Source organism: Vanellus vanellus, assembly GCF_965231255.1.
Source record: "Vanellus vanellus genome assembly, chromosome: 3".
Taxonomy (NCBI): Eukaryota; Metazoa; Chordata; class Aves; order Charadriiformes; family Charadriidae; genus Vanellus; species Vanellus vanellus.
Genome location: NC_138907.1, coordinates 91,988,030 through 92,010,481, shown reverse-complemented (window position 1 = coordinate 92,010,481; position 22,452 = coordinate 91,988,030). Strand labels below are relative to the sequence as shown.

Below are 22,452 nucleotides of genomic sequence, written 5' to 3'. Positions count from 1 at the left end.
TTGCTTCACTGCTACAGCCTTTAGGGGGACCTTCTTGGGAGAGTAGTCTTATCTTGTTTTACTGTTAAAATGCACTCTATAGCTATACTAAAATACATTCTGCTTTGGTAGCAAGCATTACTGTAGAATCTACCTAGCTCACTGGGTAGTTCAGATCTGCTCTGTCTTCTGCTTCATATTTTTAATGGGCTTTCATATTTTTGATATCATCAGTAGTGTTTCCTGACTTCCTAATGAAAATCATTTTTAAAAAAAGATGAACAACCCACTCCCAAACCCCTCTTAAATGTACCCACCAAAATCTGACATAGCAAAGTTCCATTGGGATTGATGCAATAAGTATCTCCCTAAATGATGGTCCCCCATTTGAAAATTACTTTGAGATTAGCCAGTTCTTAGTAATGTATTATAATGCTTTCTCATTCAGAGTGGCATATAATGTCAATTATATATGAAACTACATTTATGAACTACAAGTGTAATCGTACCAGAACATGAAATTGCTTTTGACTGATCAGATGTAAAAAACAGCGTTGCTTGTCTGTCACTTTTGGAGATTAATCTTTTGTTTGGATCTTTTGTTTCGCATGTTCATTCAATTATTGCTCATAATTTTCTTGGTGTTTGAGACTTCCCTGGTGTTTCACACTCGCCTTCTCTGTTCTGGCTGTCAGTTTGTCTCATACTATATTTTGTTTCTGCTCAGTTTTAGCTTCTGTTAAAGAAAATCCTCTCATCTCATGACTTCCTAAAGTGCTTCTGATTTACTTTATTTGTAATAACTAAAAAAAAAAAAAAATAGGTGCTCTGATGATACTGCCTTTGGTGAGAGAAGAAAGGTGCTCTTCAGCAAGCAGACTTCTGTTTGCTGTTCTCCCAAATATTCCACCTAACAGGAAAAGCAAGTCAAAGCATCACAAACTTCAGAAGCAGTGACAACAGCTTTAGATTTTTAGTATGTATTGGCATCAACAGTTTTCTTCTGATTAAAGCTGGATTATTCCTTTCTTGGCACTGGACCTGTATCATCCTGGTATCTTTTCTAGCTGCAGTCTGACTATGCCAAAACCTTTTGACCTATTATGATACTGAGGTTGTCTGAAGAACCCTTGAATGTACTCTGAAACAGGCAAAGGTGAACAGTCAGCTGCATCTGTGATTGATTCTGTATCACACATTAACCATGCAAAGCCCGCTTTCTTGTAATGCTTCTGGCTGTAGCACAGTGCCACCAAGTGTGTGGCACTTGATGCCTGTTGCTAATATTAGGTCTTGTTCTACATATTGCTATCCAAGCCATTGCTGCTTTCTACAGGAACTTAAATTTTAACATGCTTTTTGAAAGTGAATGTAGTCCCTGTTACAGCTTAATTTCTGTTAATCTGACTTTGTCTGTAGATGGCAGATAGTCTGTGCCTGTCCTGTTACTTTGCATGATCAGAACTGAGTTTATTAAACTTACTGGAGTCTGGTAACATGCCTAAACTGTGATAGAGACTTTTCTTATTCTTAATTCCACAGAATTTTATTGGAAGTATGTTCTCCTTAGTTCTGTGTTGTATTTTTCTGTACTTACTTTATGAGACATTATCAAATTTTTCACTGTCCCCACTTATAAGTACTGCCTTTGCTTACCTGTTGAACCAGGGTGGAATTTTGGAAGAAATTCCTTTATTTCTTGATTGTAGATTTTGCTAATAAGTATTAAAAGAACTCTCTTGTTTTTTTTTAATATTATAAAGAGGGAGGGAGTACATTGAAACATAATGTTAATTTATTATTTCATAGTGATAAAGATTCATGGCTTTTCTTTCCTGATTATTTACTTAAGCTGTAGATCCTCTAAAATGTTTAAATGCTGGTGTACTGTGTGGAAGCATCTTGGTTGTCCTACTTTAGCAATCTATGGCTGAATGTAAAACTAGGAATAAAATTTAGTAAAAGTAAAGAAACTATTAAATGCGAAGTATCTTGTCTGGACTTAGTGGCACAATTGCTACATTTTTGAAGTATACCATGTTTACCATTGCTGCTTCTGGTGTGTCTGCTGAAAATGGACTTTAAATTCACCTTGTATTACCAAATATAAGTAAGACTGCCTAGGAGTATGGGAAAAACAGAATGAATTCCCTACATCTTGTAAGGCATCGATGTTCCCACAGAACCCTTGATGGAGGTAGCTATTGGGTATATGCTTTTGCTATGTCCTAGTTTTTTATAGGTATGGTATTATACGTGTACCAACAGAAAAAAACTTTCTTCTGTGACCTACATCTCCGCTAAGGGAATCTGACAATTTGGGTGAAGCTGCAAAAGCTCTTCAATGTAGAAAAGCCCGTAACCTCTAGCAAAATTTTGATGTTCATTTTTGCTTTAATGTAGTGCATTGTAAACTTTGACTGTATTGCTGCAGGATATAACTAATCCTGTATATAATATTTCTTCTGACTTGATTAATTATACATTTTTCCACACTTGGTGTTTCTAAAGCAATCTCACCTCCGTCCCCCTGCATTGCAGCCTCCTTAGTATAGGAGTGGATGCACAGAAGAATAGAGATTTTTCTCTGGATAGTATTAGCATGTACAGAGGATAGTGTTAGCATGTACAGGTTAGTGGGTGTTCTGAGGGAAAATAACTATATTTTGAGGAATAATATGAACGGTGACAAAGAACGAGTCAATCTTTCTCTTCAGGCTTGAGCACATTCTTGTTTTTGGAAAGGGTCAGCTTCATATCTTTAAATTCTCAGTTTATTAAAACCCTGCTTATTTGTACTTCGCTAATGGCTCTAAGGAAGATAAACTTCAGCTATAGATGGATTGCTTTTCCAGGATTATCTAGAACTGTCATGCAGCCCATGGAACTTCATCATTGTTACTCAGGCCCTTCACCTTGTGTAACTACTGATATGCTGTCTTCACAGTCTTCAAGATCCAGAGGAGGCACGGGACCAATTTCATCTGGCCAGACTGAACTGCAAGAAGTTTGCTTTTGTGCATGTGGCTTTTGCACAGTTTGAGCTGTCACAAGGTGTGTAGAAAAACTTCTTTGTGGTGATGTTCTGCGTTCTATGTTTTGTTGTTTTAAACTTCTGCTCTGTTAAATAATTTGCAAGGAAACTGATAGGTATTAAATGAGAAAAAAAATCTGGATTTTCTTCTTTTTTGATTGAGATTTAATTGGAATATGGTGTTCATTTTTAAGTGAAGATATATGCACAGTTCTTAATAGGTTTTTTCCTTTTTAGAAATAATTTTTATCTTGTTTGAAAGTTAGCAGTGATTTCTGGTTTGTGGTTTGTTTTTGGTTTTTTTTTTTTTTTTTAAGCTTAGATCTTATAGTGGGAGGTATGAGTAAGGCTCTTGCTGTGTTGAAAAACTTATGCTCAAACTTGGGTGGTAATTTCCCCTCATTTTAAGCTTGCTTGTGGCAGAAATTTTGGCTCCTTCCAAAAAGCAACTGTGTAGATTCTTTGTGGGTTTTTTTGTTAAACCAAAATACGTGGTAAATTTGGAATTAAATTTTCCCCTCTGCCACTCAGGTCTTAGGTAGCTAGCAATTGGAGTTTAATTGACTTTTCTGTTTCCTGTTCCATTTTTGAACACTCATGTTGGGACACTGGAGATGGCTGATGTCTGCTGTTGCTTCATAAATGCTGTGGACTGACTTCTCTGACAGTATGATAGATGTCATGTTCGAGTCAGTTGAGGAGGGGTGGTTTGTCAGTATTCAAAATAGAATGTTAATCTTTGTCATATGGTGCAATACAGAAGTGTTTTAGGCAAGCCATTCTGATGTGAGAGTGATAACATCTTTTAAAAATTCTGGTTCTCTTCGTTGAGGAATGCCTGAACCATCTGTCTCTGGTAGGGATAGCTGCACTGACAGCTTACTTTTTAAATTAATTTATCCCGTTCCTCAGTGTACTGGATCTGGCTTGGGTAGGGTTAATTTTCTTAACAGTTCATAGGATGCTGTGTTTTAGATCTGCGACTACAACAGTGTTGATAACACACCAATGTTTTAGCTGTTGCTGAACAGTGCTTACTTAAACAGTGTCAAAGACTTCTGTTTCTTGCTTGGCCCCTCCTCTGCCCAAAGTGAGTAGGCTGGGAGGGGATGCAGCTGGGACAGCTGACCAGAATTCACCAATTCCATGCCATATGCCATCATGCTCAGGAGTGAAAGGCTGGGGATAGTCTTGCCACAGTAGCAGTTGCTTGGGGACTGTCTGGTCATCAGTCTGCTAGTAGGAGGTGATAAATGATTGCATCTGCATCGCTTGTTTGTTTTTTTCCTTCATGTATTAAACTCTTTATCTCTTGAGGTTTTTTTCTTGCTCTTGATCATCCAGTTTTGTTCTTCCAGTTCTCCCTCTAGACTATTCTAGACTGTATAAATTATGCTGTAATATATTTAGAACAATAGGTCTTCAATACTTTGGACCACAAAGTATTGAATCCACAAAGTTCACCTTGTCTTATGTCACTTCTTTCCTGTTGTGTGTAGGGAAGGTAGCCCTGGTACTTGGTAGCAGGGTTGTGCTGCCTACATGTGGGCTTGTATTTTTGGGTGTCTTTTTTCAGTCTTCTCTCCATGGGTGACTTGAGCCGTAATCTATGTCACCCTGTTTATTTCCTCCCTTTAACAGCTTGCTCCTTCCAGAAGGACAAGCACATTGCATTAAGACTGCTTTCTTCTTTCAAAGATGACTTGGTGGATGTATTTGAGTTTTTTGTGGTTTGTTTTTCTTCATGGTTTTTGTTAGTATTGTGCAAGTATCATGTTAGTATTGTGTATATTGCCTAGTATGAGAAAGTCTCCCAAAAGTTAACTACAATAAATAAAGGACATTAAACTATTCTGGATTCTGAATACATCTTACTAAATATTTCTCTTCACGCTTACTTCTTTTGTTTATAGATAAAACCACTGCCTGTGGAAAACAGACTCTCAGTCCAGTACTTTTTTTTATTTTTACTGGTTTTTTTAGGATACAATTTATATATTAATTTATATAGAATCATAGAATTGCTGAGGTTGGAAGGGACCTTTAAGATCATAAAGTCCAACCATTAACCTACCCTGACAAAAACCACTTCTAAACCATGTCCCCAAGTACCACGTCTACCCTTTTTTTTTTTTTTTTTTTTTTTTTTTTTAAAACACTTCCAGGGATGCTGAATCCAGCACCTCCCTAGGCAGCCTATTCCAAAGTTTAATAACCCTTTCAGTGGAAAAGGGTTTCCTAATATTCAATCTAAACCTCACCTGGCATAACTTGAACCCATTTCCTTTCATCCTATCACTTGTCACCAGGGAGAAGAGGTCAGCCCCCACTTCTCTACAACCTCCATTCAGGTAGTTGTAGAGAGTGATAAGGTCTCCCCTCAGCCTTCTCTTCTCCAGGCTAAACAGCCCTAGTTCCCTCAGCTGTTCCTCATAAGATTTGTCCTCCAGCCCCCTCACCAGCTTTGTAGCCCTTCTCTGGACATGCTCCAACACCTCAATGTTCCTCTTGTAGTGAGGGGCCCAAAACTGAATGCAGTACTCAAGGTGGGGCCTCCCCAGTGCCTAGTACAGGGGGATGATCACTTCCCTAGTCCTGATCACCACACTGTTCCTGATACAGGCCAGGATGCTGTTGGCCTTCTTGGCCACCTGGGCACACTGCTGACTCATATTCAGCCAGCTGTCCACCAACACTCTCAAGTCCTTTTCTGCCAGGCAGCTTTCAAGCCACTGTGCCCCAATCCTGTAGTGCTGCATGGGGTTGTTGTGACCCAAGTGCAGGACCTGGCACATATATTCAAAGTGTGCCTCATGAAGCAGAGCCATTTTATTAAAATAAATAAGTAAATACTCATTTTTCTTCTCAGGTTTTCCAGTTTTTTCTTAAGTAATAAGTTTATTTGTAAAGGAGCAGGAAAGGCTGTGGAAATCGCTCAGAAATGCATGCCACATCAAATGATTGATGCAGGAAGGACACTGAATAAGATTCTTCCATAGGATGGGGAGGAGAGGATGAAAAACTGCCTATCCATGACTTGAAACTCCACAGTTTTTGTTTCACATGAGTCAGTTATCTGACTGGTCTTGTTCTAATATAAACTTGTGTTGAACTTCTAAACAGTAGTAAAAAATAGCTTGTCATTTGTCTAGTGAGCACTTGTATGCTTATTAAAAAAGATAACAAAACAGTAATACTGCAAGAATAAAGGTATTGTCAAATAAGTGTAGTAAAACCTATTGTATAATTTCAGTGTAGAAATGTCATAGTGGTTACCAATGACTAGATTCATCCTTCTGTCACAATCACTTGTGAATTTAGTTACCCCACAGCTATGGGATGTGTTCATGCAATAGTCTCTCTTACTTTGACAGCGAATAGTCAACCTGAAATGAAGTACTAATGTTAAATGAATAAGCCATTTATGATTGGCTTTGTTTTATCTCCAGTGTGTTCTGATTTGTATCCGTTATCCTTGAGCTGGTCTATTTGACATTTGGTAATGTATGGAGCTATAGTTCCCTGCTGGGTGCTTCAAAGAGGATTAATTAACATGAGTTTTACGTACTTACTATGAGCGATGTTCCTTTTTCAGAAAACTGAGTGTCTCCAGCTTAGGCCAGAGGGAAGGAGGAGGGTAATGCTTTGTTACCTCCCCATCCTGATCACTTCAGCAGTGCTTTGGCACACCTGCCGATTGCTTCTGGATTAATCTGTCTTTCCCTTTGCATTAAGAAGAAAAGGTTAACGATACGTTCACTTCCCTGACTTCCCTTCATGACCTGAAAATAGAGTGACACAATAAAGGTAGCATTCTGTTTTGGTTTTATTTAAATGCTGAATACAGCTTCATTTAAATAAGTCAGATGACGTGCTGTCTCTTTTGGTGTGCCTCACATAGTGTGCTTGAAGCAAGATTTGCTGTGAGTTGGTCAGAACTCATGACCATAAATAAAACTCTACTTTTGGCTATATAGAATGTTATGCCTAGGTGGATCATTCGGGCTTTTTGTATGTGATGAAGTGGGCTGATTAAAACTCACAGGTACTTCTGGTTTTACTGTTGTGCCTTAGTTCCTCATCTGTTAAGGGGGGATGGAGCCTTAACATGACACCAAAATACTTCTGTGAAAAATTATTTCTCGTTCAGTGAGAGGCGTGTAATACTAGGAGGAATTACTTTCATCTTGAGTAGTGAGTCTTGTTGAAGCAATGAGTGGTTACTAAATACAGCCAAAGGTAGAATGCTGGTTTAGGATTCTTAAAAAGAAATACTAGGTCTATCCACTTATTAAGAATTTGGGAGAAAAATAGTATTTGATTATATGATTAAACAAGGCACAACAAATATGCACAAACTAGACTTAAATGAAATCATAGCCAATCTTATTTTGGTATTTCCTTGCTTCAGTGTCCAACATCACCTCTTTAATATTCTTTAAATAGGTTACTTCAGCGCAAGTTCCTACTATATATACCCTGCTTACCCCCCTGCCTCGCCTCCCCCCGGCCCCCTCCAAGTCTTAACTGCAGGTGACATTGACAGCCAACTTCAGTTGTCAGTGAAGTTATGAGTGCTAGAGACATTGTGGATCTCTGAAATATACTTTTATATATTACAAGAAATAATTATATGTGTATGTGGCACCTATAAAAATAGTAGTTTACATTTTGCTGTTTTGCAACTGAGAAAGAAGACCATTTGGGACTTCAAGGGCATTAACAGCTGTAACAAAACATGGCATCATTTTGCCCTGATGATATGTAAACTGATTGCTTTCAATGTATTTTGTTAAAACACACCCTCTTCCCTCCCAGTTCTCTTCAGTCTCTGGTTATGGCATTTAGTAATGTGCAAAACTAATGAAACAATATCCTTCCTTTTTACTCCTCTTAATTGTAGTGCTTTCTGGAGTAGTGATGTTTGGTTTAACAGCTGCTTTTAACTTTGATTTCTATTAAGTGCATTAAAGTTGTTTTATAATGCATATGTAATAAAGTTTGTATCTGGTCAGATCTAAATAAAAGTCCATAAAGCTGCTCTTTCCTTGCTGAGACTACAGAAACCTGAATTTTAGAATTTGTGTTATAATTCCTTACAGTTCCTGTAACACTGAACAAATACTGAGAGTGCAATTTTGTGATTTCATAAAGCATACTTTGACCCAGTGTTCAACTTCATGTGAAAAATGGACTTACGTGATTCACTTGTAACTTGTTCCAGGCAATATCCTGAAAGTGGATATTTAAGGGGGAAAAGTACCTAATGAACAATGGCTTCATAGGATGATGCAAAGTGAACATAAGGCACTATGAGTGTAATCATGTCTTTAAAAAAAGACCACGTTGCCCCAATGTAACTTTTTATTTCCTTGATTTTTACTTCTGTGTTCCTTACTACTTAGGAAATATGAAGAAGTGTAAGCAGCTCCTTCGGAAAGCTGTGGAGTGTTCTGCTGTTCCACTAGAAATGTTGGAAACTGCTCTACAAAACTTTGATTCACAAAAAAAGCAGTTGCTTTCAGATGAGGAGAAGGAGAACTTTGCAGGTAACTGCAATTTCTTATATTGTTGATAGAGTTTCTGCATGTTGTAATACTTGATTGAAAAAATATTTTGTAATGTTTATCCTTTCTAGATATGCAAACAAAATCTGTTATTGTCTAATAAACAGTCATATTGATCTGATTCTCCATCTTATTCTCTCAATACTCTGTTCCATTTTTGATGCAGTAACTTTAGTTTGCGGGAGCCATAGGATGGTAGGCTTTAATTCTGAAAAGGGTGGTCCTCTGACTCATTAGGTATTTCCACTTTAATAGAGACTTCCAGCTGAAAGTTTGAAGTAACAGCTACTGGTGCCAGAGAGGAATTAGAACTGAAACATAGAGAGTAAGCTATGCAGGTAGCTGACTTTGGAGTTGTATCTTCTCGTGACACTTAGCTGCCAGAACTTTACCAGCATATTTCAGTGAAGCCGAATCTAAGAAGAAGAATCCATTTCAACTTTATATTTATTTTACAAATGGTCAAAGCCCATGCATTTATCAGTACAAATTTAGTGTTTGACTATATCATCCAGCAACCACTATCAGTTATATTTTATATTACTTCAATAAGGGAACAGTTACCTGGAAGTTTCCAAGAGAGAAATTTATTTGGAGTGGAAAACATGGTTCAACTCAAATGTTGAAGTGAGTGTAACTAACTCTTGCAAGAGCAATACCTAACACTTCCATATTTTTGCTTTGTATAAAGACAGAATTAGTGCAAAATAGATCTGATTTAATTTCCTTAGGGATTTGTCTTCAGAAGCATTATCGGAGGTTTGCCTGGCTCCTGTCGAATCAACCTTTGTGTGAAACACTAGTTGGGCACTTGGGATAATAATCAGTTATGGTATTAATTTATTAAAAGCTTTATTTTTGGCACTATTCTGTTTACTGTTAATTGCATATGGACATCATTAGTGCCACAGCTGATGTACTGTGCCACAGAAGTTCATCTTTGTGGACTATACAATTTTTATCTGATGTTACTGGCCTTACTTGCAGCAAAGCTAAGGGAATACTATGAAAGAATACATATCAAAGGCCTGATTGCTAGTTGGGAAGCAGTGAACTTTGGGGGAAGAGTATGTTCATTGAGTTTTTTATATAAACGAACTTGTAACATTAAGTATTTGAAAAATGTTAAGTTTTGATTCAGCTATTCAAAGATAAATTTTAAAAGGCAAATAACACTAGACTCGAAATATCTCAAACTCAGGGATGTACATGACCTAAACGACTGAACTTCACTTTAAGTGAATTTATATGGTACTTCTGGAGCAATAAAGACTGTTTTATCTGTTTTATTGTATAGGCATTTTGTCTGTTTCATATTTCTGTTTTGAAAGATTTTGAAAGACTTTTATTTGAAACCAGGAATACTCTCTGTGTAAATACATTTCTTCACACATTCAAAAGATTGTTCAGAAAGCTTTTGACAAGTTATATGTGGTTAGTGTAGTGATGCAACTATAAAAACCACGCAGCAAGTCTAGAAGCCTTTGGTTTAATTCCTTTTCCCCCTCTTACTTTAGATTTAGATTAATGTATTTGACATGCCAGGTGCAATCAAAAGTTTAATTGGGAAAAATATAATTTAGTACTTAAACTGTAGATCACAAGTAGTATGAGAGGCAGATAGGCTGTCTCAGACTGTGAAGGAATAAAAGTATGGTAGATCACCAAATAATGTGGGAGTCCAGCAGTAAGACTGGGCAAAAAAATCTTTATGTATATGGAAAAGATGTGTGAGGTGTGTGGGGGTTATGGTGATGGCACTGGATTGGTAAACTGCTAATTCAATATTATGTTCAGTGTTATATTAAACAAAAACTTAGACCTACATTATACATTGAGCCACTTACCTTTTTGGTTCATTTAACTGAGTAGCTTGGTCTATTGCCGTAAGTAGTTTATTAAAAAAAAAAAAATGGACTAGAAATAGCTGGTACTGCAGTGGTCTATATCTGACAGAAGTCTGTGTTCCACTGGCTGAAGGTAGAAGAGGGTGTGGGAGACTTCGAAATAAAAATCAAATTAATTTTAGTGAACTGATCCAGAATTTTAAAATGTTAAGTGAAATTGGAATATTAAAATTCTTTAATTATGATTCTTGGTAGGCTGTGGATAGCCATGAGTTCTTCTATTTACTCGTTAATGAAATAATTTCCTGTATTGATAGGAAAACAATGCCTACAAGATGTAGATTATATTATAATATCTTAGTTGTCTTTGACTTTTTAAAAATGCATGTTGTGGTATCTGTCACTTAAAGAATGCAAGAATATTTTTTTAAGGATCTATCTGAATAATCAGATAGTAATTTCAATTTTAAAAAGGGTTTGTCAGGAAAATAACTGAAGTTAATAGTTCAGTGTATATCTGAAGGCCCTTAAAAGAGCTTGTAATCCACAATGCTCCCTAAATGAAGAATGAAGCTACCTTTTCTATAACTTAACTCATGTTCATGGGCAGTTACTAAAGTGCCATTGTATTTGCATTATTGTTTTTGACTTCTTGTTTATCTGAGAAATGACCTTCTCATCTTCACCTCTAGGCAAAAAAGGTTTGGATGACGACCATGTTCTGAGCTGCTTATTTGCTGCTTTTGAGGTTCTAAAACAACTTTTCAAATAACTCGATTTCTGTTTTTTCTTACTGTGAAGTACATCTGAAATATGCTTTATTTTCACAAGGCTCAGTAATACCATCACTAGGAGTTGAATTGGCATTTTGTTCTAAGATTAACGTGTAACTTCATGTAACTCCTGCCAGATCTTCAATAACTGAGCAGGATTCTCTACTGGACTGAGATGGGGCTAGTGAATGAGCTGTCTGCTGTTGCCTGCCTTGATCTTCCCTGACCTCGCAGTAGAGCACAGCTTAAAGGAGCACATGTAAAATTTTCACTTGGTGAAATCAACCGGTTGAGTTTAACCCAACTAATTGCTTAGACTAAGTCAGCTGAATTTAACTGATACGAATTAGGGATTAGCCTCGTAAGTGCTGTGTTGGCAGGTCAGTGAGGTGGAGGGATCAGCAAAAGCGCTTTGGTAATAACTCACTGAGCTAGTAAATTCTTCAACTGGTTAGTAGAGGTGGCTCTAAGAGGGAATGTGCTTCTGGCCTGTGTCAGGGGGTTTGAAAGTGTATAGAAAATAAGTAGCTAATATATTTAACAATTGCTACAAGCCATTTTATGTTTATCCTTGAAAGCTCCTTCTGGTTGTGAGTCTGTGTTAAGGTTTTTTAATCTGAATTATCATACCGTATATAAGATGTCTGTCTAGATCAATAGAAAATACTGATATATGTCACTGATACTAGATTACTGCAAATGTATTTTTTTGAATTGCACTTATAAAAGAACACTTTCTTTTGAAATAACTACAATCTGCAGTATTATCTGAATGATTCTAACTCATTTACCTACAGTATCAAATACACAAGAGTTTGGACTTCAGAGCATGGTTGGAAATCACAGAAGCATAAAAAGGAATGATCCTGGCGAAAATTCTTCTACTGTTACCAGACCTTTGCTTGGGTAATGGCTTGATTTCTTACTAATTTCTTAAAACATCATTTAAACAAAAAACACGCATACACTACAGTGTTTGGTTGTTCTTTTTCTTGCCTTCAGGGAGGAGAAATCACAGGAATTCGATGCTCTAATTAATTGCCACAATCCATTAAGACCACTAAACAAATCTAACCAGGTAGAACATGTAACATTTTGCTTCAAAAAGTTAAACTTTTCATTCTGCTTTCCATATCTGATAACTTTCAATTTGCTCTTAGGCCTGCCCCTTTGGGAGGGTTCCTGTTAAACTAGTAACTGATGATGATGATGTCAAGACAACGGATGTTCCCCTTACATCTAGTGTTATGAGGAGGTATGGTTATTGTGTTTACTGCAGCACAACAGATCTTTACTCCTTTTCAACAGAATGTTTTCATTGGATAGTGAAAATACCAGTTAAGAATGTTAAAATTAATGTAAGGATTATTGAAAAATAGTCATTTTAACTGCACTGTATTGCAATAACCCCCTTCCTATCTTATCACTCAGACTCTTTGTATGAAAGCATGCAAAGATCAGTTTCTTGTTCTGGATAATCAGTAGACCCAAAAGAAATGGAAACTAAGGTAAAAAATAAATTTTGTTCAAAATAACTTCACATTTGTGTATTCCACTTCCTAAAATTAGATATAAGGCAGTCTTGTAACTTCCAAAAGAAGTTTTTAACATAATCCATGGGATAATAATTATATTGGGAAAGTGGTTATACTCATTTTATTGTGAATAACTGTTAAGCAGTGGAAGAATCTGCCAACTAAAATAACACTTTGCTACATGTTATCTGACCGAAGCATAGCTTGAAAGTAAATGGAGGACAAAAAGCTTTCCTCCTCAGTCAAAGAGAAGGCTGAGGGAAGACCTTATTATGGCGTACAAGTATCTAAAGGGTGGGTTGAAGGAGATGGAGCCAGGCTCTTTTCAATGGTTCCAAGTAACAGGATGAGGGGTAATGGGCACAAGTTAGTACACAGGAAATTCTGTTCAAATACATGGAAACACTTCTTTACGGTGAGGGTGACAGAGCACTGGCACAGGCTGCCCAGGGAGGTTGTGGAGTCCCCTTCTCTGGAGATTTTCAAGACCAACCTGGATGCAGTCCTGAGTAATGTGCTCTAGGCGATCCTGCTTTAGCAGGGGAGTTGGACTAGATGATCTCTAGAGGTCCCTTCCAACTCTGAAAATTCCGTAATTCCGTGAAATCTGTTATGTTATCTTTCTTCCTCTTTTATTGCTGTGTAATTAAATTCATGTAGAAATGGGAACTCTGGAGAGAAATATGTAACCAAGGAGTAAAAACTGCATACTTAACATCTCAGAAGTTATCTAAAGCTCAATATTACGAATCTGTGAAAGTAGCGAGATAAGTTATTTCACATAATAGTATTGTTCTGTGAGTATTTCAGAATTTACCCCATTAGGGTTTAGGATCAGTTGTCTGTGGCAGACAACTTATGAAGTAATCCATTTCATAGGATGATGGTGGCATTGTTACAGACTTTTTTTTGGTATTGTTTCTCAATTGGCTGTCAGAGTCAATCTGCTTTTCTGTGTATTTGAAACTTGTAGCCAGAAGGCTTCACACAACTGCCTTTTCCATCTGGTTCATAGAAGACAATCATGACACTATATGTTGGCGTGTGATGTAATTAACAATGTTATTTCAATAGGCAAATATCCAGCTCCAAATGTACAGCCTTCATTGCACCTTTTCCACCATCAGAACCAAAATCTAGTGGGGGTGATTCATACGACCTGGGAGACTTGCAGGTAACTTGAATTTTTTTTAAAATAGATATAAGGAACTCTACCTGACTGTCCTATGGTATTAGAAAGGAAAATAATAAACAGTTTTTTCAGTTCAAGAAAGAAATAAGGTAGAATATTTGTGTATGTTAAGTAAACAGTTGTGAATAGAAACATGCATTGTGGGTTTTAAATTTGAAAATTGTTATGCATAATCAGGCATTAAGAAAGAGCTTTCTCTGAACAATACAGCTGATGGGAGAAATGGGGGGGCGTTAAAAATCTGTCATATAATTTATAAGGAGGGATTTCATCTTGACTACAGGAGCTCTTTCAGCTGTAGTCATGAGTTTTATCATGAAGTACTCTGTTCAATGAAGTCCGTTTAATTGGGTTCGCTAAGTGCTCTATGGAGCTGTAAATTACAGCTTTCGACAGATTAATTTTGAGGTATACTTTGCATTTTCATGTCCTGTGTCCCTGTCCCCTAAAAGAAAATTCAAGAATAGAAAGCATTTAGGTCTTTGTTATAGAAAACTGTATGATGAAAATTCACGGTGTTGATTTAAAAATAGTATCAGTAATATTTTTGTGTACCCTATGTTTTCTGAAGCGTATTTGCTTTGTGGTGTGTTGGTCATTAAGTATCATAAGGAAATATCTTTCAGACTCTATGCTTGGGATCTGCTTAGGATTCTTTTTAGGATGCTTTTTGTTTTCTTTAGGACTTAAAAGAAAAAAATTCTTTACAGTTGCAGATGTTGGATGAGAACAGCTTAGAAACGGCTACCAATTCAACTGTAACTCTCAAACCCAAAATGGATACAAGTTTTGTGATGAAAAGAGAAGGTAAATATTAATAGGTTATGTTTTAGTAGTTTGAAATAGAATAACCATTGAAAATTTGCTGTTCTGTATTTTAAAGAAAATGCATTGCTAATGAAAATATTCTTCAAAAAAAAAAAAAAGAAAAAATTGTTCTGCTTGAAGTTTAGGAGCATTTAATTAAAATTTGGCTTTTGAGTGGTATCTATTGAAGTAGTAAAAAAAAACCAAACAAAAAACCAACCAAACCACAAAACAACCAACCAACCAAAAAAAAAAAACCTGAAAAAAACAAAACCCATCAAAATCCCCACTGCAACACTGTCGTCAAAAAATATACAGTGCTGGGCTTGAAGTAAAATGCCAATGTATAGTGCTAATTCATTATATCCTTAGCTCTTACAATATACCTAACATAAATAGTCATTGAAACAGCAACAATGCAAGGTTTCAGATTAAGACTTGCCTGCCTGAGTGTTGCAAAATGTTGCCAGCATATCAGATAACAGTACTAGTTTATATAAAAAAAAAAGTGGATGTTGGCTGAGAGAAATTCAAACTAAAGATTATAATGTTCTTAAGGGGTAATCTATTTAGATTTTTTTTTTTGAGACAGACTCAAATTATAGTAGATTGCTTCTCCTGTGACTTTCCTTGTATATGCTCCTGGTTTACCCTATAGATGCTATAGGTTTAATTTCTGTTGTTAACTTTTAATCTGAGATTGTTTTGGCTGAAGTAAGCTTAAAAAGGTGAGGCCACGATGTTGTCTTTCACTTGAAAAAAGTGCAAGCTCCCACAATTCTCTCTGAATGCAGAACATTGCATCATCTGTTGCTTTCATTGTTTTCTATCCTGTTTACTCATTAGTACAGAAACCCTAGGTAGGTTTTTTTTTTCTGCTGCTGTTTATGTATCAGACTATTTTTCATATTAGGATTGCTCACATACCTGAATTATTTGGTTCTGCTTTGATCAGGCTTCTTGTCTTTTTCTTGGTTTAATCTCTTAGGTCTTTGGTCAGCTTCACTGCCCTGTGCACATTTACTTGTAAATGTTAAATTTATGTCACTTTGGACATTTCTTAACTCGTAGTATAGTATTTTCCTTACCTGTGTTTTACTACAGCATATGCATGCATCTCAATCGTTGGGCAAAGTATAGAATAAATAAGTTTAATGTCATGGTTACTTTCTTTTGAGGCTTCCCAAAAGTATGACAACACTTTGCCAAAAGGCAAATTGTTTGCCCTTTTTTCTTATGTCCTACAAAACCCCCTGAATTATTGTTGCTGTTCTTTCCATATACTCAGTGTAATCCAATTTATGAACTTGTACTGCAGGAATCCTTTGTTCATGTGAATGACACTTGTACTAAATAAATGTGTACTCTTTAGAGGCTTATTACATTTCAGTGTCAATCAAATGCACTGTTAAACTTTGATTACTGTAAATGCTTTTGCTGTAAACATGGTGTTTCAGCCTTAACTGTGATTATAAATATAGCACATGGTGGTGCTTCTGTCTAATTTCTATAAATTTTATTTTATAAAGAAAGCTAAGTTTTGCTATCACTCGAATGGCTGAGATTCTTATTGGATTATTGGTGTACTTTTGGGGAAAGATTTTTAACTTATTTTAGAAAAATACATTTTTGATGTATTCCAAAAATAACCTAAGCTCTACTGAAGTGTTTATCTAATGCATGGAGTTTGACTATTGTGCAAAGTTGCCTCATGACATAGAAATAGGGGCGGTGTGAGACCACCTTACATTGTGGTCTTTCTGGGAAAAGTTATAAACAACTTGGATTTAGAGCAAATATTTCAGGGCTGGTAAAATTTAGAAGGTTACTTCTAATGACTTAGCACCAACACCATGGAATACATGTCCTAATCTTTTACAATTACTTGCCATTTCTGTGTTTCATCAGAAATCTAGTTCCCTAGATGGCTTTCTGATTTCTGATCCTACTGAAGAAATTAGGTGACAATGTCTAATAATATTGTGAGGGTTGGATTTAGGATTATATACATACCTACTTATTTTAGGAAAGGAAAAGATTTAATTTTTTCAACTTCAGTGTCCCTCCAACCCTCCACTAAAACCTTTCCCATTGACTTGAGTGGGGAACAGTTTGGGTTTCAGGTCATAATTTCCCCGTTTGTGCTTCATTCAGCCTTCCAGACAAGGTACTGGTTGCAGTAGCACAGTCTTTCAGTAACAGAATTGCACTCAACTTCTGCTTAGCATGGGATGTTGCTTTTTAGTTATTTGAAAAGAAAGCTGAACAAGTACATGAAGGAACACTCTTAGGCTGTGCTATCTGCAGCCTGCCCTGAAATCTTCCACCAATTCAATATCCTATTACTTCTGCAAAAGGAACCGTGAGACCGAGCATGCCTTGTCCCTTTATGCCTCTGGCTTCAGTCATTACACTGGGTTATAGGTTGCCTATTGTCACAAGACAAGATACTTCTAATTTGAAGTATTGCAATAAGCTTATCGTAAATGCTTTACAAACCTGCTCAGTGTCCCAGGATGTTGTAGTACAAATGATAAATATGATCTCTTTCTGTGCATTGGTGAAGGAAACAGTCTTTTTAATAGTCTGATTTTTTTTTTTTTTTTTTTTTTTTTTTTTTTCAGAAAATAAAGTCCAGCATCAGGATCTGAAGATGCCAGAGCCAAGGGGTCTGGAAAGTCAACAGCAACAACTTAGTTCTGGTGAAAGCTATAGAAAGCAGTTGGAACAGATTAAACTAAACTGTGTTAATGCCAGGAAAAAATGCCCAATTCAAGAAGTGACACAGAAAAGCTGCTATAGAGAGGTAAAGTAACAGGAATATGTCGTGGTTTTCTAGCTGCAGCAGCTTTCACATGTTGAAAAAGTGATTTCTATGTTCTTAATTGCAGCTCTTTACATAGAATAATATCTTGCTTTGCCCTCTTTAGGGAAATCAATTGAGCCTTGAACAATCTGGCCCTCCTGTTTCAAAAGGATTATCACCACCAGATGCTGTTTCTAAGAAAAATGATCCATCACATGTTTGTGGAACACCAAGCACTGCCTATAATGATTATATGGACTGGTAAGCCACTTGTTTGAGCTGAACGCTCTGGTATCTTCAGTAGTTGATCTCTGGAAAGACTTTATCAATTTCTAACAGGGTTTCTTAAGCTTTTCTGTTCAGATAACAAACAACATTTCTGAGTGCTTCCAACACCTCATGTCAAGTGCCTGACTCTAAGATTCAGATTGCGTTTAGGGAACTTTGTCTTCCCCCTCAGCTTTTCAGCATTTGGAAGTACACTGTCAAATCAATCAGTCCTTATTACAACATTTACCTCTTTCTCTGATCCCTGCTACATGACACTTTCTTTTGGATACCTTGTTTTTGGTGGCTGACAGGCTTTTTAGATTGATAACTGTATATTTTATCAGTCTGGTTCCTGTGATGCAAGCATCTGTGGGTTTTAAAAAAGATAAGTCTAAGGAATCTAGAGGCTTGCAGGATTGGGCATTCAAGTTAGGAAATGCTAGCATTTGTTTATTGATGCAATCTTAAATTAGGCATAAACCCCTGTGCTTATGTTGATAGATCATTCTAATTATATGATTACTTACTATTTTCATAAGTCTCTAGGATGAATCATATAGGTCAAGGCTGTATGATGAGTAATCACTGTTCCTGTTGGTAGGACCTCTGTCTCTGTAGCTGTAGAATTTAGAACGTATGTAGTGAATGAAGCACATCATCTCATGATGGAACTTGATAAAAGTAGTCCTTGAATAGATTCTGTTCTTGCTTCCTTCAAACTTCGATAATATGGAAACTTTTAAAAATTAAATTCTCATTACACACAGTATGTAAAGCACATGGTAAATATGCAGAATTGTTGAGTGCTTTTGTGTTCAGTGAGAACCATGCTTTTGACTGGTTTTGACTGTTTTCTTCAAACTTTTGTTATTTTATTCTCTACCAAAAAAAAGTCCAAGGCATATAAATTCTTTTCCAGTTCTGATCTTAGCATTAGTTTCTATAAATACTGTGGGAAAGAAGTATATTTGGCAATATAACTAAATACATGGTAAACACATCAAGGGAACAAATCAAAAATATAAAGGATTTCTTGCAATCTTTAGTCATCTTAAATACATGATCTTTCTGCTCATATACAGCATAGCTAAAGCTGTCAAAAGAACCTCTCATGATTGCCTTGAAGTTGTTTCCCTCACTCACTTTTCATCTAAAAAGGTTTTGAATATAGAACAATAAACTGAAGAAAACTGTGGCTCAGATTATCTTCCTGTCTTATGGTCAGCTCTTCTAGTTATATTGTGCTTTCATTTTCCACTTTGTGGAGTGTGCCAGCTAGTATCTGAAGATGAGGATTTAATTAGTTACTGTTTTAAGTACCTCTGAAGTATGTTACAGTTTAAATGTACTTCTAAAGGACTTCAAAGCCAAGAAGTTTAAGTGGTCTTAATGCTAATTATTGAATGTATCAGAGGCTTGGGATTTTGCTTGTCAATAGGGTTTAACTTTCAAGAAGCAATGAAGATTTGAACTTTGTTGTTAGAGTAATCTTAAAAAAAAAAAAAAAATGCAACTAAATGCAGATATTGTTCATAATTTCCTGTAGTTTCAGAACGCCAGTTGTGAAGAACAACTTTCTACCAGGATGTCAAATTTCTACTCCCTACAGCCAGCTCCCATATTTCCTACCACATACTCCAGCAACACCATTTCAAAATCAAGTTGGCTTGCAGGTAACAACTTTAGGCTGTCTTCTGCTGTTTTTTAGTACGTAATTTTCATTGGAGACTACTTTAGGTTAAATAAATGCATGTATGTATATATTTTTCTAACCTAAAGTTGCTGTTCACCTTTCTGGATAAGTAATTGAAAGTAGTCTGTATTGCTTATTCTCAAAATAATTGTTTTTCCATATGTATGTCTGAATTTAGGTAAGATTAGTCAGCTCTTGAAAAATCAGTTCAGTTGTGTCAAAATCCTGAAGCCTTTATGTCTGAAATCCAAGCCTTTTCAGATCCTACTTTATGACAGAGGCAAGAACTAGAGTCGCTATTCTTCTGCTATGCTTTTATAGTGGTGCTACCGAGTAGAGTGGCGTACTCATAAAGAGAAGTCGTATGTGTTAAAAGACTGTAAGAATCTAAGGGTGGTAAAAGAATGAAGAATTACATTCCTTCTCCATTTTGTTAGTTTTCACAAATTTTGATGCACTTGTAGTGCCCTGAAATCATGTAAAAATGGATTACCTTAGATGGGTAGCACATTCAGGTAGGAGTCTTCCCAACTGTAGATAAAAATTGGGCTATCCGTTAAAGCTTCCTACCAGAGGATTAATATTTAAAACTTGTGGCTGTTCTACAGCTTGGTGCAGCAGGTAGGGGCAATACAGGCGGCTGCAGCTTCACAGCACTGAAGCCTGCTAGATAGTAGTTGGCTTCAAGCAAAATAGTAGGTGATTTGAGTACAGCTTTAAGTTAGTTGCCTGCAGTGGCTGAAAGTCTCTGAAATTAGATTATTTCCACCACTATCTGTAAAGAGGGAAGTGTCTCTAATGATCTGAAAAGCCTTATTAAAAACCACCATTTTCTTGATTGCCAGTGTAAAGAGCATTGGTATCTTTTATGAGTTCAGTGATGTTACGTGCCAAGTGATGATCATTATACAAATACTTTTGCTATGGGGATCTTCAGCTTTCAAGATAAACATGTTTAAAGTTTAGCTTAACTACACTTCATCTTGTACAGAAAGACCAAGACAACTTAAAGCATATTAACTTAATAAAAAGTAGAGCTCAGCCAAGTTCTGCTGCATGTATACCAATAGTTATTTTTTAAACTCTGTCTATATGTACACAGGTTCCAGCTTCTATACCTTCACATGAATGTCTTACCATCAAAGGAAGAGTTTATACAATATTAAAGCAAATAGGTAGTGGAGGTTCAAGTAAGGTAAGATGCTCTTCGATCCTTTTAGACAATCTCTTGTTTACACAGTAGTAGTTTTATTGTAAACATAGATGTTGAAGTTGTCTAATACAGAGTGCCTAATACTAACACGTACAAAGTGTTTGAGTGACCCAGAGAATCTAGAAATATGTTGTTTTAATGCCATGCTTAGACTTTATCCCTTATGGATGCAGAGCAAACAAAGCACACGGATTACTTTTAGTACAATGCTATTTTATCTGAGTCTTCAGATAGCCTGCAGTAATGACTGAATTAATGTATTGTTATGAAAATGATGCTTCAGTTATGACAGGATGTTAAGCACAGTACTGTTCATTTTAGTGGAGAAATAAAGTAAAAACACCTGGTAGATAAAGGGGGGGGGGGTGATGAAGTAAAGAACAAACAGTGAACAGAAACTCTGAACAGATGTGGTCAGAACACTGACAGAAGCTATGAAAATAGGGAAAAAGTGATCAACCAACTCTTGTGAGCATCTCAATCTCACTTAAATCTGTAAATAATGGTAGGAGCCCACTTCCTTTTGCTTTCTGCATGAAGGCCTGAAGGTAGATTGTGTATGCTCTTGAAGATATCTATGGTGGAGTGAGTATTAAAATTCCTAATAAAATCAGGTCTTCTGTTATAAGAGATGTGCTGCAGGTTTAGGGCAGTGGGATTGTGTTGTTGCGACATGTGTGGCTTGTAAGGTCAAATGAAAGTTCCAGAAGGGAACAGACAATCCCTTGTTACTTCTGTAACTTGCGTGAGAAGTGGAGTGTAAGTATGATGTGGTGAGTGAGCTGCTTTTTATAGGGAAATTTGGAATCATAGGAGCTTGGGAAACAGTTTGGGCAAAATCTCTTCTTCAGAATTATAACAAAAACAGTTTTGTATGAGTTTAGATTTGTCTGCTTTCTTCTGTCTCCCACACCTCTGTTTCACTTGTGTGCTTCAATCTGTGAAGACTGTATTAGTAGTCACAGAGACAGCCTACGAATTTCTTTAAGGGAAATTTAATATGTGCGTTCATTGGTTAACCCTCAGTAACAACCTCTGTAGTACTTTCAGTCTGCAGCACATGGAAAGTGAAACAGTTACTTCTAGTTAATCTGAGGCATGCAGTGAAATATAAATTGGATAATTAAGTTAAATGATAGCATTTCTATTTATAACTCTTTTTATAAAGTATCCTTTGACTTCCCCAAAATTACCCAGAAAGCTTAGTTAGAGCTAGCTTTAGAACTGAGTATCTCTTATATCCTTAAGTTCAGTCCACCAAATCCTCTGGTGTTTTGTTTCAAATGCATGGATTTTTCCAAACTGGCTTTGAGTGCCTGAGATGGTACTTAAGATTGACTCCGTTTTATATCTTCTCAATTTTTTAAAATAAAAATATTTGATAGTTGTCATTTCATCAGGAGCTTAATTTGTTGGAATATGTTTAAGCTGTTGCAATTACCATGCTCACTTAAGCCTTTTAAAGTAGGCTTCCTTCTCTGCAAAACTGAGGATTGCAGAGGTGCCATCTTAAAAAGTGACAAATATTATCATCAGCACATATACTTTATTTGTTTTCAGGTATCTTACAATCAATAAATAGTCATGGAAAATAGCACTAAAATCTTTTTTAAAAAGTCCCTGTAATGTCTAGGCTTCAAAACTTTAAACATTCATGTAATCATACTTATTTAGACTTGGCTTTATATTTATGACCCTTTGTGCCTATGTTTTATTTTGGTTTCATGTTTGCATAC

General features: G+C 36.3%; 1 protein-coding gene across 1 annotated transcript in view; it reads left to right on the top strand.

Annotated features, from left to right (window-relative positions):
• Positions 1-22,452, top strand: part of TTK (TTK protein kinase) — a gene marked incomplete at its 5' end in the record, with an annotated part of 36,413 nt that overhangs the window by 2,261 nt on the left and 11,700 nt on the right. The window contains 11 exons of the mRNA XM_082480467.1: positions 2,927-3,033; positions 8,419-8,562; positions 11,998-12,106; positions 12,203-12,278; positions 12,361-12,455; positions 13,810-13,909; positions 14,611-14,734; positions 17,359-17,540; positions 17,665-17,801; positions 19,357-19,483; positions 20,606-20,698. Of these exons, the coding sequence (XP_082336593.1) occupies positions 2,927-3,033; positions 8,419-8,562; positions 11,998-12,106; positions 12,203-12,278; positions 12,361-12,455; positions 13,810-13,909; positions 14,611-14,734; positions 17,359-17,540; positions 17,665-17,801; positions 19,357-19,483; positions 20,606-20,698 (1,294 nt within the window). The remainder of the gene's footprint in view (positions 1-2,926; positions 3,034-8,418; positions 8,563-11,997; positions 12,107-12,202; positions 12,279-12,360; positions 12,456-13,809; positions 13,910-14,610; positions 14,735-17,358; positions 17,541-17,664; positions 17,802-19,356; positions 19,484-20,605; positions 20,699-22,452) is intronic.